The 16,683-nt window shown below is 34.1% G+C and overlaps 1 protein-coding gene across 1 annotated transcript in view; it reads right to left on the reverse strand.

Moving 5' to 3' along the window:
* LOC107698982 (voltage-dependent L-type calcium channel subunit alpha-1D-like) overlaps positions 1–16,683 on the reverse strand; it is a gene marked incomplete at its 3' end in the record, with an annotated part of 56,113 nt that overhangs the window by 20,141 nt on the left and 19,289 nt on the right. The window contains exon 4 of the mRNA XM_016500155.1: positions 2,389–2,528. Within this exon, the coding sequence (XP_016355641.1) occupies positions 2,389–2,528 (140 nt within the window). The remainder of the gene's footprint in view (positions 1–2,388; positions 2,529–16,683) is intronic.

Consider the following 16,683-nt stretch of genomic DNA (forward strand, 5'->3'; position numbering starts at 1 on the left):
CACAGAATGAGATGATCTACAGAGAAGCCAACAGGCTGAGTGGTGAGAGACACAGATGTAGAAGTTAAGACTGTTTCATATCACATTTCATTTTTTTTTTTTTTTCAGACTCGCAAACACTTTCTATTCAGTAAAATGATGAACTGAACTCAGATGATTTAAGTAGTTTATAGCTACAGTGTGGTGTTTGGTTTAGATTAAAAGGAAAATTCTGGGTTCATTTCAAGTTAAGATCAAATCAACAGAATATGTTGATTCTTAAAAAATAAATAAATAAAATAAATAAATAAAAATAAAAATAAAATGTACAAAACTGTCGGGGTCGATAAAATGTTTTAATGTTTTTGAAAGTCTCATATGCTCACCAAGGCTGCATTAATTTGATCAAAAATATAGTAAAAACAGTAATATTGTGAAATATTATTACAATTTAAAAACTCTTTTCTATTTTAATATATTTAAAAATATCATTTGTTCCTGTGATGCAAAGCTGAATTGTCAGCATCATTACTCCAGTCTTCATCATAACACTGATTTTGGCTCTTTTAAAAAATATATATATTTTAAATATTTTAGTCTAAATATTTTTTGTAGTAATCAACATTAAGCTACAGATGCTGTTGATCAAGCTTGTAACTATAAAGAACCCAGAATATTACTTTAAATATCATTTGAATGTAAATGCGGTCTCGCTCTTCATGCAAATTAGATTTCATGAATATCAAGTTGTATATAATTCTCAAATGGCATACTCTCAATAACCACTGTATAATGTATAGACGTTATTAAAGCAAATGCTAAATGTAGTACGACAGTGTCACTTTTGAACATATGTTGCTCCATTTTTTGAAACAGATCAGTATTTGATCTAATAATATTACTTGACTACATTGTTTGATTACACCAGCTGCAAATGATTTGCCTGATTATGTATAAAATGTAAAATTTACCAAAATTATATTGAGGAGAAAGACACAAAGAGGTGTCAACTGGCCAAATCTGTAGCCTTTGTCTACTACAAATTTGAAGAAAGACATATTTTCAATGTGTAAGAAGTGTCTAAAATTAGTTTTAAAGCAAATGCTCAATGTAGCAATCCCGAGAACACAGCACAGTTACGGAGCACAAGCGTTTGTCAGTGTGAAAGCACAATGTGATCCTGCTGGTGCAGTTACACTGCTTTTGCTTACACACACTGTTTATGCATGCGCTATGAAACAGGCCTGAGGCATGGACAAAAGACGAGCTGCTTTCTTCTTCATCTTTTTATCTTTGGGCTTCTGCATCTTTTTTAGGCTGATACAGTAGAAAGTGACATGAAATTAAAACATTGAAATAAAAACCAGTCTGAGGAGGTTAAGGATTACTCCTCATCTACCACATCTTTAAAAAAATAAATAAACTGAACAGTTGATATAAAGCAACTAAGGCTGGCAAATGGACACTGGAAGAGTAGGTCACCAGCAAACATGGTTTTTGAATATAGTTCATCTGAGAATAAAAGAGTGAGTAATACAGTCCACGATGAACTCTAATCTAAAATCAGGAGATGCTCCACAGAGGCTGGTATAATGAGACAGTATAGAGAAAGACTGCAGCTCAGGTCTTTTCTGGGTCATATAGCTGCATGAGGAGTGTGCGTGTGTGAGCGTGTGTTAGGAGTTGAGGAGAAGGTGAAGGTGACAATGTGAGGGATCATGTAATGATGCTGAAAATTCAGCTTTGCGTCACAGGAACAAATTGCATTTTAAAATATATTCAAATAGAAAACAGTTCTTTGAAATGTGAATAATATTTCTGTTTTTACTGTATTTTCCATCAAATAAATGCAGCCTTGGTGAGAACATATAAATGTATAGATATATAAATACATATGCATATTGCATATATAAATACATGTATCATTTATTTAATTTATGTTGCAGCATTTTTTAAATTTAGCCATTTTTATTTGTTGTTATTACTTTATTGATAATATTATCAGCTGCTAATGTTTTGACAATATAAATGTAAAATGTAAAATTTGAATTAAATTGAGGAAAAAAAAACAAGAAATCAAGGAGGAAAAAAATAAAAGTGACAGAAAAAGATGTGCTGTTTGTAATCAAGGTGATGTGCAAAAACTTTGAGTTAACCTATGTGAACAGTACGCTCTTAAAAATAAAAAGAGGTTTTCACAGCAGTGGCACTGAACCATTTTGTGAACAGCTCTTAAAAGAACCATTTTTCTCTTTATTGTGAAGAACATTTTAATATTCAGAAGAACCTTTTTTTCACTATAAAGAACCTTTTGTTCAATGGAAAGGCTCCATGGATGTTCATGGAACCATAGAACCTTTATATTTTAGAGTGTAGCAAAGCTTTAGAATATAAGCAGACAAAACATACCCTATGACGACAATGACGAAATCCAGCATGTTCCATCCGTTTCGGACATATGCGTTCTGATGCATCACCAAGCCGTACGCTATGATCTTCAGGAAGGTTTCGATAGTGAAAATGATAAGGAAGGCATATTCGACTGTTTCCTGTGAGAGACAGAAGAGAGAGAGAGAGAAACAAATCCATAAGATGTGAAGAGTGTACAATAAATGCCTTTCCAACCCAAAATTAATTATTTGAGAGTGAAAACAAGTGAATTAAATTAAAATTTGAAATATAGTTCATGATTTGAGTTATCATCATGCCTGTAACACAAACACTCACTTATGTTTAAATGGGTCATGAAATGTAAAAATCTAAATGTTCTTTATATTTAGACATAAATAAGGAAGCTTATAATTGTAATTGTAATTGTAATTGTAAAACGGTAATTGAGACTTATTATCCCACAATTCATACTTTTCTCACAATTATCAGAATTGTGAGATATTAACTCAGAATTGAGAGTTTATTTCTTACAATTTTGAGTTTATAAAGTCAGAATTGTGAGATAAAAACTTGCAACTGCGAAAAAAATCTCAATTGTGAGATAAAATGTCACAGTTATGTTTTTCGGTGGCGGAAACAAACAAAAAAAGAATTGTGATTTAATTTAGAATTCCGAGGGGAAAAAAGCAGACTTGAGATATGTATACTCAGATTTCTGGAAAAAAAAATTGTGAGATAAACTCAGAATTGCAAGGAAAAAAGTCTGAATTATGAGACACAAAGTCGCAATTATCTTTTTTTTATCCCGTCACTCTACAATGAATAAGAAATGATAATCAAAAATGTGTTAGTCACATAAAATAAAGATAAAAAATGATAATTCTTTCAACTTTTTTGATGCAAAAAACTTCAAAAGCTAACCTCCAGAAACATAATATAAATGACTCTATATATCATCACCCTTTTATCTCCATGTCTTGGAAACTGTACTAGCATAAACAAATTAATGCCATCAGAAATGATCACTGAATAAATGTTATGAGGGAAAATATTGTTCCATGTGATTTGCCTTTTAGTTACTCTGCGACACCTCAACAATAGTGCTACATTACTAAAACTGCACGCATATTGTTTTTGAAGCATTAAAGCACGCGGCTCAGTCATGGCAGTGGCTAGTGGGTTGTTTTCTGTGCATTGATGGTGTTAGACACAGCCATTTAACTTGTCAAATAGCATCTCTTTATACAAGCACACACACAGACTCAAGCTTTCTCCTTTATGTGTGTGTGACAGCTGTGCAAAGGTTGCACAATGAAAGAGGGTAGTTGGTGTGCGTGCGTGTGTGTTTAAGTTTAAGGACATTTGGGAAGATTTCATACGCTGTGGGCCTCATTTTGCCAACATTTTACAGACGACTGAATGGAGCACTTAGCCCTGTGTAACAGAGAAAGAGCCTTTGTTACAGCGGGAAAAGAGTAACCCGGGCTCACTGATCCTGCTACTACAGAGAGAGAGAGATACGAGTGACGGCAGCAGAGAGAAGTTGCCGCCGCACTGAATATGAGATATTTACAGGATGTCAAAGAGGCAATCGAAAACAGATGAGACAAAAAAAAAGCGCACACACACACATGACAGAAACAAACAAATGCACTTGTTCAAAATTCTAATTTAGTACACATTTAAAGCATATCTATCCACCTAACAATCTGATAACCAATACATATTTAAATAGTAAAGTATTTATACATCATGTATTTTTGTAAGTTATTACATTTGCAAATAAAGTATTTGTTGTACTGCCTTTAATTTTCGATGAAATAAAATGAAATAAAAACACAGTAACTACAACAATACTCTGCTGGCACTGTGAAAGAACAATTAAACCGATATACATATTTTTTCATTGAATGTTTTTTTTTTCTCCATTTTCTCTGAATCTGAACAAAGTTCAGCCAAATCTGTCAAAGGACAGATAGAGCAGATTTCAGTGGAGTACAGTCATGAGAATCACCATTATAATAATTTGATAAAAATAAAATAGGATGATGTTTAATAATATAATGCGATATATATATTAACAGTGATTTCATATATATGCATGTACCTGTATACACATATATATATATATATATATATATATATACACACACACATATACATACATATACATATACATATGTGCGCGCGCGCACACACACACATTTGATATATTTATAAAACACACACACACACACATATAACTTTGATATATTTATAAAAAAGGTCATTCATAAAAATGTTACAATGATGCAAAAAAAACATATATATAAAATGCAATTTCTATTAATTGCATTATTAATCTAATTTTATTTTCTTCTGATTTTAGGGAGAAACATGGTCAATATTTCCGTGTCATTCACCGAAAGAGCAAGTAAATCCTGTTTCAAATTCATATTTTAAATACGACCACTTTAAATGATGGGCTTTGCTAACAAAGCAGCCTTTAACTTGTTATACTGAGCAAATTAACAACACTGAAACAAATTTACATATCAAATAAACAAACAGGAGCAGAAGAGCTTCATTAAGCGATATGCGGTTGAGGACAATGTAATACAGCATTCCCAATCCATTACCCCTCTACTTTATTCATCCATCAGCAGAGTGTGAGAACAGAGAGAGAGAGGAAAACAGAGGCCTGTGGGGCAATCCATAAATATCTGACTCATCTCTGCTTATTTATGCTCTAAAGACTAACTGTACATACTCTCTCTCTCACACACACACACACACACACACACACACAAACCATCATTAGCTAGTTAACTAAAACAAAAACATCTCACAAACACATGCCCTAGTGTTCCACACATGCAAATGTCACCTTCAACATCAAAACCTCAACATCCCTTTTATGTTAATGAAGTCTGTTTTAATTGTTTTGATTAATGTTGTGGTACATTTTTGTCCGAGTATTTGTTAAGAGCAAAAAACAAAACAAACAAAAAAAACACATAAAACATACAATCTACCTTTGTTCAAAACAGCCATACAGTGATCTGGTTTAAAGTTACAAAGTCTTTATGATGGATTTGTTTTACAAACATGCAGCTTTTCGCTTCACAAGACGTTAATTGATGGACTGGAGTCGTGTGGATTACTTGTGGATTATTGTGATGTTTTTATCAGCTGTTTGGACTCTCATTCTGACGGCACCCATTCACTGCAAAGGATCCATTGCTTAATATATTTCTCCAAATCTGTTCTGATGAAGAAATAAACTCATCTATGTTTTTGATTGCCTGGGGTCAGAAAATTTTCATTTTTGGATAAACTATTCCTTTTACCCAAAAAAAAAACTCACCTTCAAGTCATTACAAATATATATGATTTTTTTCTTCCATAAAACACAGAGCAGGATGTTTTGAGATGTTTGTGAGAAGTCCATGCTGCTCTTTACCATATAATGTAAGAATGTAGATGGTGATCAGGGCCTTTCAAGCTCCAAAAAGGACAGAAAAGCACTATAAAAGTGGTCCATATGACTTGCATGGACAAGAGCAGCATGGACATTCAGCAAAATATCTTATTTTGTGTTCCACAGAAGAAAAAAGTATCAATTATTTATTTTAGAAGGAACTATTCCTTTAAACTCAAAGCTACTTCGAGTAACATGGACTAATTTGACATCAGTCCACAACCATAATGCAAATCAAGCCTATATATTACAGTAAAATAATCAGTACAATAGAGTGGAATAACAAAAATGAATCAATGCATGAGGAATCTTACAGGGCGAATGAATGAAATCCTGTAACTGCTTGATGGAATTATTAATAATAAACTGATTCACAGAAAAATGTGAGCAGGGAAATACCATAAATGAATATTAAATCCATCAAGAAGGCTATTTTGATTCTGACTTTGTTCTTTTTAGTGTTTTGATCTATTCTATAATTGCTAAATACAGCACGTCATTTAGCATAAATCATTGGTTTGAAATGAAGCATGTAAACGCACACACACACACACACGCACACACACAAGCAGGCAAATTTGTGCATGTGGCGAATAGCTGCCGTGACATGACTCAGTGTGACATCATGTCGTTTATCATCCCGGAAACATCACATTGTCCTCTGATCAAAGTAACAGAATATATACGGCACATACCAGCACATGCACTACATTCATTGGCAACTAAATATCAATAAATCGAATATGACTTATATCAGTCATTCGGGAAAAAAAATTATACAGCTTACAAGATTAAAGGCATGAACTAATTTTTTTTTTATTTTATGAATGGTATTTGTCCATGCAAAATTCACCATAATAATTGCCAGGCCAAATCCATAGCAGATGTGGTTGCTAAGCTGAGTGGTTTCTATAGCACACTGCTACGGTTGCTTCCTGGGTTGCTCATAAACACATGGGCTTTTTTATAATAGATTTTTTATAGTCAAACAGGTCAAAAACACAAATGTGTGAGCATGTAACAAGAGAAAATTTAATATTAATACGTAGGGTTAGCGATTTGATCACAAACTCCAAAAGCAATTTATGATATAATTATATATACACATTATATATACACATACTAAATTTTTAATTAACACATTTTAATACATCATAAATTACCTGTTATGCCTTAATTTTATTAAAGGGGTCATATAAGGCGATTTCAATTTTTCCTTTCTCTTTGGAGTGTTTCAAGCTCTTGGTGCATAAAGAAACTCTGTAAAGTTGCAAAGACTAAAGTCTCAAATCCAAAGAGATATTCTTTATAAAAGTTAAGAGTTCGTCACATATGGTTGCCGCAAGCCCGCCGGCTGCCGCTCACTCTAGCCCCCGGCCTCCGCTCACTCAAGCCAGCCGCTGTGCATTTCTCCGATCACAAATGCAGACATGGTTTTAGGTTTACACGGCGCGATGCAACACAACGCGTAAAAAGACAGTATAAGTCATTATAATCCATAATTATGTCTCACTCAAGCCAGCCGCTGTGCATTTCTCCGATCACAAATGCAGACATGGTTTTAGGTTTACACGGCGCGATGCAACACAACGCGTAAAAAGACAGCATAAGTCACTATAATCCGTAATTATGTCCCCACTGGATGCAACAAATGCTTCGTTTATAATGGGTTTTAATGTTTTTGTCTCGTCGCTCCGGCCGGGACACGGCATCAAAATATGGTAAGGGGCGTAACATTTCCGTCACACACTTGAGGTATTCGACCAATCACAATGCACTGGATAGCTGGCCAATCAGAGCACACCTCGCTTTTCAGACCGATGAGCTTTGTAAAAATCGATGCGTTTCAGAAAGGCGGGGCATAGAGGAGAAACAATAATGTACAGTATGTGGAAAACACATTTCATTACACCAAATACACAAAATAATGTTCTTTTTAGCAACATCATATGACCTCTTTAAGGAAAATCATTGCATATAACAATATTAGATAGAAGTCCCCAAATGAAGACAATTCAAAAATAATATTGTGGCAAATGAGTAAAGTAATAGACTAAAAGTTGCTTTAGAAGCCAATATATTGATTGCTTTGTCTCCATAGCATTGAACAGAACCCTATCAATGATCCACAGTCCACAGCAATCCATTTTTATAAATGAGTTTGTCAATCTGTCTCAGGCGGATATATATATATGCATTGTGGAATGTGCATGAGAATGGCTGCTTATCAAATACAAGGGAGAACCTTCTATGAAATATTAATAACTGATTATATTTTAGTCAATGTATACTTTATTTCCTCCCGTGAGCTTTTTGTTTTTATGTTTTTTTTTTTGCATGGTAAAATAAAACCCATATTCTATTATAAGCTGTAGTTTGCCTTTTTTGACAAATAATTTGACAAATATAATAACATGTTCCTCACATTTTGATGGCTTAATTAAACTTGAAGGTCCATTAAAAGCAAACATTGTTCACTTTTGGCCACTACCGTATATATATTATAGATATTATAACATCATAGTTATATTCATATGTTATATTCTATTATTTTATTTATTTATTATAACACACTGTAAATTTCTTAACTTTACTTCAATATAGTTAAATATAGTAGTAAACTTGAATATATAGAGCAACCTTAAACTAGATTTTTCTAAGGCAATAAGTTTACAAGATTCTTTTTAAGTAACGTTAACATTGAAATTTACAGTGTAAATATAATGAATCGCTCTAAATGAAGGTACTGAAAAGCCCTTTTTTAATGTATAAATTTACATGTACATTGAGGTCTTGATGTCATTTAATTTCAAGGTAGTAAAAGCATCGTGACACGGCTGAAACTTGGGATTTCTGAGCGACAGGACAAATGCATTAAGACATCTCTCTACCTCCTCTACCTCCTCTACTTCCATCTTTCTTTCTCTCTCTCTCTTGTCTCTATAGATCAGTCAGTCTACACCAGGAAAGCTGGAGGGAGCGGAGACCACTTCATAAAGTCGCCCCTCTCTACCTCCTACAGTGTGTGTTTGTGTGTGTGTGTGTGGGCTTGTTGAACAAGAGTGACAAACAACCGTGTCCCGGCACAGGACGTGCTTTGCCCCAGAAAAAAAAAGAGGAACACAAATAGAAAGGACCCTGATCCCAAACACGCTATAGAAATATGATGGTATTTCCAATGACCTTGAAGTGATCAACTCTGAATGCATGAAGACAGGCAGATGAATGCAGCATCTATTCCACCTCCTCTCTCGCTCTCTCTCAGCCGTGCGATCCTGAATCTCGTCTTCTCGTTCAGTAACCCAGCAACAAACCGCATCCTTTCACATGATGAAGAGCTGCTCAGAATCAGGTCTTCGGGGTGCTGTTCCACCCCGACCACTGAGGGGCAGTGTGTAGGGGTGGCAGCGGACAGACAGGCACATGCAATAAATGACTGAATACTAATGAGGAGATAAAGCTCCTGCACCAAAGATCTCCCTCAAAACATAATCATCTGCCATCATACTGCATCTCGGATTCCATTCAGATATTAATTTATCACACGATGACCTCTGAAGCAAAGCAATTTCACCTGAAAATGTGGTCTCTGATTGAACGGAGGGGACTATCAAAGCAGAAACATTTGAGTTAGAGCGCAAAAGCATTAGTTCTTAGTTATTTAGACACCTTCAGGTCAAATCCATTTAACTCTGTCATTCATGAAACACAACTAAGCAGCTCTTTTCATACAATGAAAGTCATTCAGTTTTATTGTATGTTCAAGAGGTGCTTGGACATACACAACCGTTCAAAATTTGGGGTCGGTAAGATTTTTCAATGTTACAAAGTCTCTTATGTTCATCAAGGCTGCATTTATTTAGGCCTCTGTGATTTCTGTGATAAGCAGAAAAGTTTCACTTTAAGATTTGAAGATTTTAATTATTGAACAGATAACTTGAGCAGAAATATATTACTATTGTACAGTAGAATTAATGTATGTTTCTAAGTGATAACGCTTACATTTTTCTTCAGTGTTTTAATTTTAACAGTAAATCTGTTGTCCAACACTTTGCTTGCCAAAAAAAAAAAACTGTCAATTTGTCATTTGATTGCATTTTAAAAGCGTTTTATGCTCATTTGATTGTTTTTGATACACTTTTTGCAAACAACACCGAATAAAGAAGAAAAACAAATTAATTCCAAATTCAATTGTATATTAAATTATTGAAGTGTTGTGTTATGAATTAAATTGATTAGACGTGCTTTTTGAAAAAAAAACGTTTTCCAAGAGCATTCAATGTCACTAAACGGTGATGCCACAACTAAAAGCATCGTTCATGAGTTTCTGCATGGACCTAACTAGCCTAGGCACAGGTTTTCAAGCCCTGGGACAAAATGGGATGCTTTAATACATCTAGCCAAACCCGCGCTCGCTCCGTCACGTATGCACGCACGCATGCACCGTCACGATCTAATGCACTGTAAATGCCGGATTTTAAAAAACAAATAGGCCTACCAGAACGCAAAAAATGTAAAATCTGACATTTTCCGGAACAGGATCCAGCAGGATCAAATTAAGTACTGGTCATAATACTCACATAATAATGTTTGATGTGAGCAACAGTGTGTTTTGCTGCAGCAGCGCCGATGGAAGCGGTTCACTGACTGCGCAGCAGCCACACGCGACACAGTTACGTTTGGGATAATTATTAAAATATTTTAAATGCCATAATGTCAGTTGAAAACGTCTCTGTTACGTATGGTAACCCTCGTTCCCTGAAGGAGGGAACGGAAACGTCACGTCGGATGACCGACGAATAGGGATCTCGCTTAGAGGGTATATATATATGCACAACAGATTTACTGTTAAAATTAAAACACAAAGAAAAATCTTTACAAATTATTGCAAAAAGCATTTGCTAATAATTTTTTTATTATGAAAATTACAGTGGGTTATAAATTTACAGCTTGATGCAAAGTAAAACTGTGAGAAAGCTAATAGAAAAATTATCCCATTGAACCAAACATTGAAAAATGCTTCCCACCGTCTCCAAATAAGCAACAGGATGTTCCATTCATGCAGTAAAGATCTTAGACAAAGCTCCACTAAATAAGGCTGTATTGTATCCAAACATCAGCACAGAAGTCAGAACAGCAACAGAGCTGAATAAACCAGGTCTTTGTAATGAAAACAGTTGCTAGTTAGTAATTTATAGAGGTTTCATTTCTAAAACTTACATTTAAAGGGGTCATATGATGCTGCTAAAAAGAACATTATTTTGTGTATTTGGTGTAATGCACATGGACAGTCTTCTTGGACAAACATGTCTTGTTTAATGTGTCAGAAATCCTTATAATAATCCAGAATCCTTTTTTTCTAGAATTTTAGTCCAGTTATTTACAACCACCACAAATACAGCCTGTTTGCCATTTCAGGCACTGCAAAAATAAACTACCTTTTATATTATGGCTGTATCTGCATCTATTATGTCTGTGTGTCCCTGCGAGTGCCTCTGCACATTAGTAAGTGTGATTCTAAAATCCGGCTTGACTCAATGGCCATCAGCAAGATCGCTTATTTATGCCTGAGCACGAGATCACCTGAGGAAAACTCAGGACGCAGTGCTGATGCCAGAGACTCATATACACACAGTATTCAGAGCAGCACCACCAGCAGCTTCTGCACTTACACACAAACACCTGAACACCACTGAACACTGAATCTGAGTGCTTGAGGAAAAGACAGAAATGAGAAAAAAAAAACTTGTATGTTCTGTATTAGTCACAAACTGTCAGGAAAATGACAGTCTTTCATCGCTTCACAAATCTCCACAGAAATGTACAGACCTGAGCAATCAAAATTGTGTTTTGTATTTGTAAAAATTTAAGCTAATAAGCTAATAGTTTAAGAAAAAGACAAGAATTTTGATGTCATCTCCTCAACTAGTGATCGACCGATATTGATTTTTTTATAACCGATACCAATACCAATTATTTGCATGTTTATGTGCCCGATAACCGATATGTAGAACCGATATTTATTTACTGTTATAAAGTAAATAAATGACTGAGTGAAGTAAGAACACACTTCACTTTGGTTTTTCCTCTTTTCAGTCATCTTTTTGCCGTTGTTGTTGTCTCGTCTCCCCTCAGATGCACTGCAATGGCGATCCTGTGCGCAATTCTCTAAACACCCAAAAGATGGTGGCATTTATCGGTGAATCCGATATTACAAAACCGATATGAGATTATGGTAAAATGCTTAAATATCGGGAAAAATATCGGGTAAATCGATATATCGGTCGATCTCTATCCTCAACTCTCTCTAAACAAATAAAACATATTTTTCTATTATATCAGAACAACAAAAAGGGTTGTTAAAAACGACTTTCTACACCTCTGAAATGGATTTTCTATTATATAATAATATTGTAATTCTGCAGCCCAGTTTTCATGAGCAAATCAAATCACAATAGATCAAATCAATCCCGGCTTATATTTTTGCATTATGCTGTAAATGCATGTCATCCTAAAAAAAAAAAAAAAAAAATTATTTCAGAAAAACAAACAAGTTAAAAAGATTTTTTTCTCCACCTCTCAAATGGATTTTCTATTATGCAATAATATCGTAATACTAGAGCCTTTTTTCATGATCAAATCAAATCACAATATATAAAATCAATCCCGACTTATAATTTTCTCTCGTTAAATGCATGTTATCCTAAAGGGAAAAAAAAGAAAAGAAAAGAAAATACTAAAGATATTAACAATAAAAAATAAACAACAAATTCTAATATAAAAAAAAATCTATTTCAGAAAATTCTGATAATCAAGTCCAATCACAATTGATAAAATCAATCCCGGCTTATAATTTTCCATCATGCTGTAAATGCATGTTATCCTAAACGATCAATTAATAAACAAATAAATAAATAAATATTGAATATTTCAGAAAAAAAAAACAAGTTAAAAAAACTTTCTCCACCTCTGGATTTTCTATTATACAATAATATTGTAATACTAGAGCCCTATTTTCACAATCAAATTAAATCACAATAGATAAAATCAATCCCGGCTTATAATTTTCGCTCATGCTGTAAATGCATGTTATCCTAAAGTGAAAAAAAGAAAAGAAAATATTAAAATATGAAATATATTAAAAATAAAAAATTTAATTTTCTAATATTTAAAGAAATCTATAATATTGCAGAAATGTTTAATGATCAAATTAAATAACAGTAGATTAAATCAAATCACTAAAATTCTGCTTCACTCAGAAATATTTAAGATTATGAATGCTGGCATTTCATGCTGTCTCTACATTAGAGCATGACATTTACATTATATATATTATTCATTTAACTGATGCTTTTATCCGAAACGACTTAATGGTACATCTGCAATAACATGTTCATAAATGAAATGGTTGTAACTATAACTAATTAATTGTATTAAAGATACAATTTGAAATGTTAGCAAATGCGTTGAGAGCATGTAATCTAGATCAAGCTCCATGACTCTCTCTCTCTCTCTCCTCTCACACACTCCATTACACAGAATCCTATAATCGAAATCCATATAAAACACACACAGCCATATAAATCAAACACTTCCATCCATTTTAAACGTGCATATACACACGAACGGACAGTGGCTTTACAAAGCTATCAAACCCACACACGCTAAGATAAAGAGCACTGGGAAGTTAGCGCATCTGGTGAAAATAAGCAGTTAGCTAAGTGATTAAACATACACTTCAGCCTTCATCACTGCTGGGGTCCAGAGACACAGCCAGACACGCAAACACGCACGTCTCATTCCCCTCAAGAGAAATTCGTGGCTTCTCCTCCTAAACAGGTGTATGCTTAACATCTGTCTTTTCCTCATACTTCTTATGGTGCAGTTTTGCACTTGGGACTGATTTCATCTCAAATTTTCCTCTATTTTAAGCTTGTCTTATCTCACGGTGACTCTAATATAGGTTAAACCTGACAAATGTGTGGAAATGATGGAGTTAAGCTTACATAAGCCAGAATGTGCTGTGTTTGCTGTTATTAGTCCTTTCTTGTAGGGATAAATGTGTTCTATAATGATGTTAAAATCTGAAAAATCTACATTGTGGTCAAAAGATTCATAAAGGGATTAGTTTGCTATCAAAAAAGTACCAAAGTACTGCATTTTGAAAAAAAAAAAAAAAAAAATGTATGGGGCAAAAATGCCACTGAAAGTGAGCAAAATGCCAGCTAATTCAAACTGTGTGGGCCAAAAAGCTCCTTGCTTTCAGTGTAGTATAGGCTTGCCGCGATAGACGGTGCTGACGGTGATACCGGTGTTAAGCCGCAACACCGGTTACGTTACTTTACTCCGAATTGCCGCTATTTTAAAGTGAAAGTAAAATGGGCACACTTTTCAAGCAAGCTATTTAAAAGCGAAGGAAAGCGAGGAAAAGAATGCCCCGCCCCCACGGTGATACCGGTATTACCGGTAATACCGGTATGGTGGTTTTCCCCATCCCACTGCATCTCAAGTTTTTAAATGAAGAAATGTATTAAACTATACATACATGCATGATGCTGTTTTTTTTCTAATTGTTTAAGCAACTTTATTAATTATATATGGTTTATAAACATTATTTTAAACATTATGCACTTTTTTTCAAAAAGTTGTTATTTTGTTACGCTTTGAAGAAACGTGCATAGTATTTTGTGGCCTCAGGAGAGAAGCCAAAAGCTTTTTTCCCCCCTAACTGACATTATGCCTTTTAAATTCGAATATAATTTGAATTTTGATTATATTTAAGTGGAAAATTTACAGTCAATTTACAATAGTTTTTCAGTCATTTTGACAGCCCTAACACAAACAGTAGTAGAACCGAATATCCCTATGTTCTATATTCTTTTTGAATGGCTACTACTTCCTGACTGGAGGCATCTTACCTGATTTTGCTTATTTTGTTAACAGGATGGCAGTAAAGTCTTTACAGCCTCCTGTTACAAAACTGCCAATTACATAAATTCTGATCATTTAAATTATTAAACATGATTTTAAGCTAAAATGTATAAAATGTACAAGTCGAGTATGTATTTTACATGACAACCTCCCATTTTTAATTACCTAGCTTTTTGCAGTTTTTGCAGTTGGCTCTGTGGTATGACAAATGCATTTATAAATGTCTAAATATTCCATGTAGTCAATATGAGATAACAAAAACAGCATGCATAATTATAAACGAATTAGAAAAATGCAGTTTAAAACAGTCACACTGCAGGACAATGCAGTCACAGCTTGAAATGTCACGTCACCCATCCATTACAATCACTGTACCACGTTACAGTGTTATTTTACATGTAATTATTCCCAAAATATGCCTGCAAGAGGTAACATGCTGGTGTAGTAATAATTAGCTTAATTTAAGAACAACAGAAGTGAATGTAAGGTTTCCATTGTGATATACATCATGATACGTGTGTGTGTGTGTGTGTGTGTGTGTGTGTGTGTGTGTGTGTGTGTCTGTGTGTGTCTGTGTTGTTGCATTTAAGCAATTGACGCCGACCTGCCGCTAATTCGAAAGTGAAAGTAAAATGTGCACGGCGCTTTTAAGCTATTTAAAAGCGAAGGAAAAGAGGGAAAATTCAAACGAACTAAAAACGAACAATTGCTTTACTCCGAATTGCCGCTATTTTAAAGTGAAAGTAAAATGGGCACACCACTTTTACAAGCTATTTAAAAGCGAAGGAAAGCGAGGAAAAGAATGCCCCGCCCCCACGGTGATACCGGTATTACCGGTAATACCGGTATGGTGGTTTTCCCCATCCCACTGCATCTCAAGTTTTTAAATGAAGAAATGTATTAAACTATACATACATGCATGATGCTGTTTTTTTTCTAATTGTTTAAGCAACTTTATTAATTATATATGGTTTATAAACATTATTTTAAACATTATGCACTCTTTTCAAAGACAGTCATGTTATTTTATTACGCTTTGAAGAAACGTGCATAATATTTTGCTCAATGCGCCCTCTTGTGGCCTCAGGAGAGAAGCCAACAGCTTTTTTCCCCCCTAACTGAAATTATGTCTTTTAAATTCGAATATAATTCGAATATTGATAATATTTAAGTAAAAAATTGGAATTTAGTTTTTCATCCATTTTGACAGCCCTAACACAGAGTGGTATACCATCATAAAAGGCACAGAAATGTCCCATTAAATCCACTCCAGTGGGCATATAACTCCACAAAAAAAAACACTTAGTTTTCAATACTATTATCATTATCTTATTTATTTTACTTTATTCTGTGAAGTAATTTGGAGTACTTCAAATATGTAAATTATGACATCAACCTAAATTATTACATAAATTCTGATCATTTAAATTATTAAACATGATTTTAAGCTAAAATGTACATATTTATAAAGTCGAGTATGTATTTTACATGACAACCTCCCATTTTTAATTACCTAGCTTTTTGCAGTTTACTAAAACGGCTCTGTGGTATGACAAATGCATTTATAAATGTCTAAATATTCCATGTAGTCAATATGAGATAACAAAAACAGCATGCATAATTATAAACGAATTAGAAAAATGCAGTTTAAAACAGTCACACTGCAGGACAATGCAGTCACAGCTTGAAATGTCACGTCACCCATCCATTACAATCACTGTACCACGTTACAGTGTTATTTTACATGTAATTATTCCCAAAATATGCCTGCAAGAGGTAACATGCTGGTGTAGTAATAATTAGCTTAATTTAAGAACAACAGAAGTGAATGTAAGGTTTCCATTGTGATATACATCATGATACGTGTGTGTGTGTGTGTGTGTGTGTGTGTGTGTGTGTGTGTGTGTGTCTGTGTGTGTCTG

This window comes from Sinocyclocheilus anshuiensis, unplaced genomic scaffold (assembly GCF_001515605.1).
Source record: "Sinocyclocheilus anshuiensis isolate Anshui unplaced genomic scaffold, SAMN03320099.WGS_v1.1 scaffold313, whole genome shotgun sequence".
Classification (NCBI taxonomy): domain Eukaryota; kingdom Metazoa; phylum Chordata; class Actinopteri; order Cypriniformes; family Cyprinidae; genus Sinocyclocheilus; species Sinocyclocheilus anshuiensis.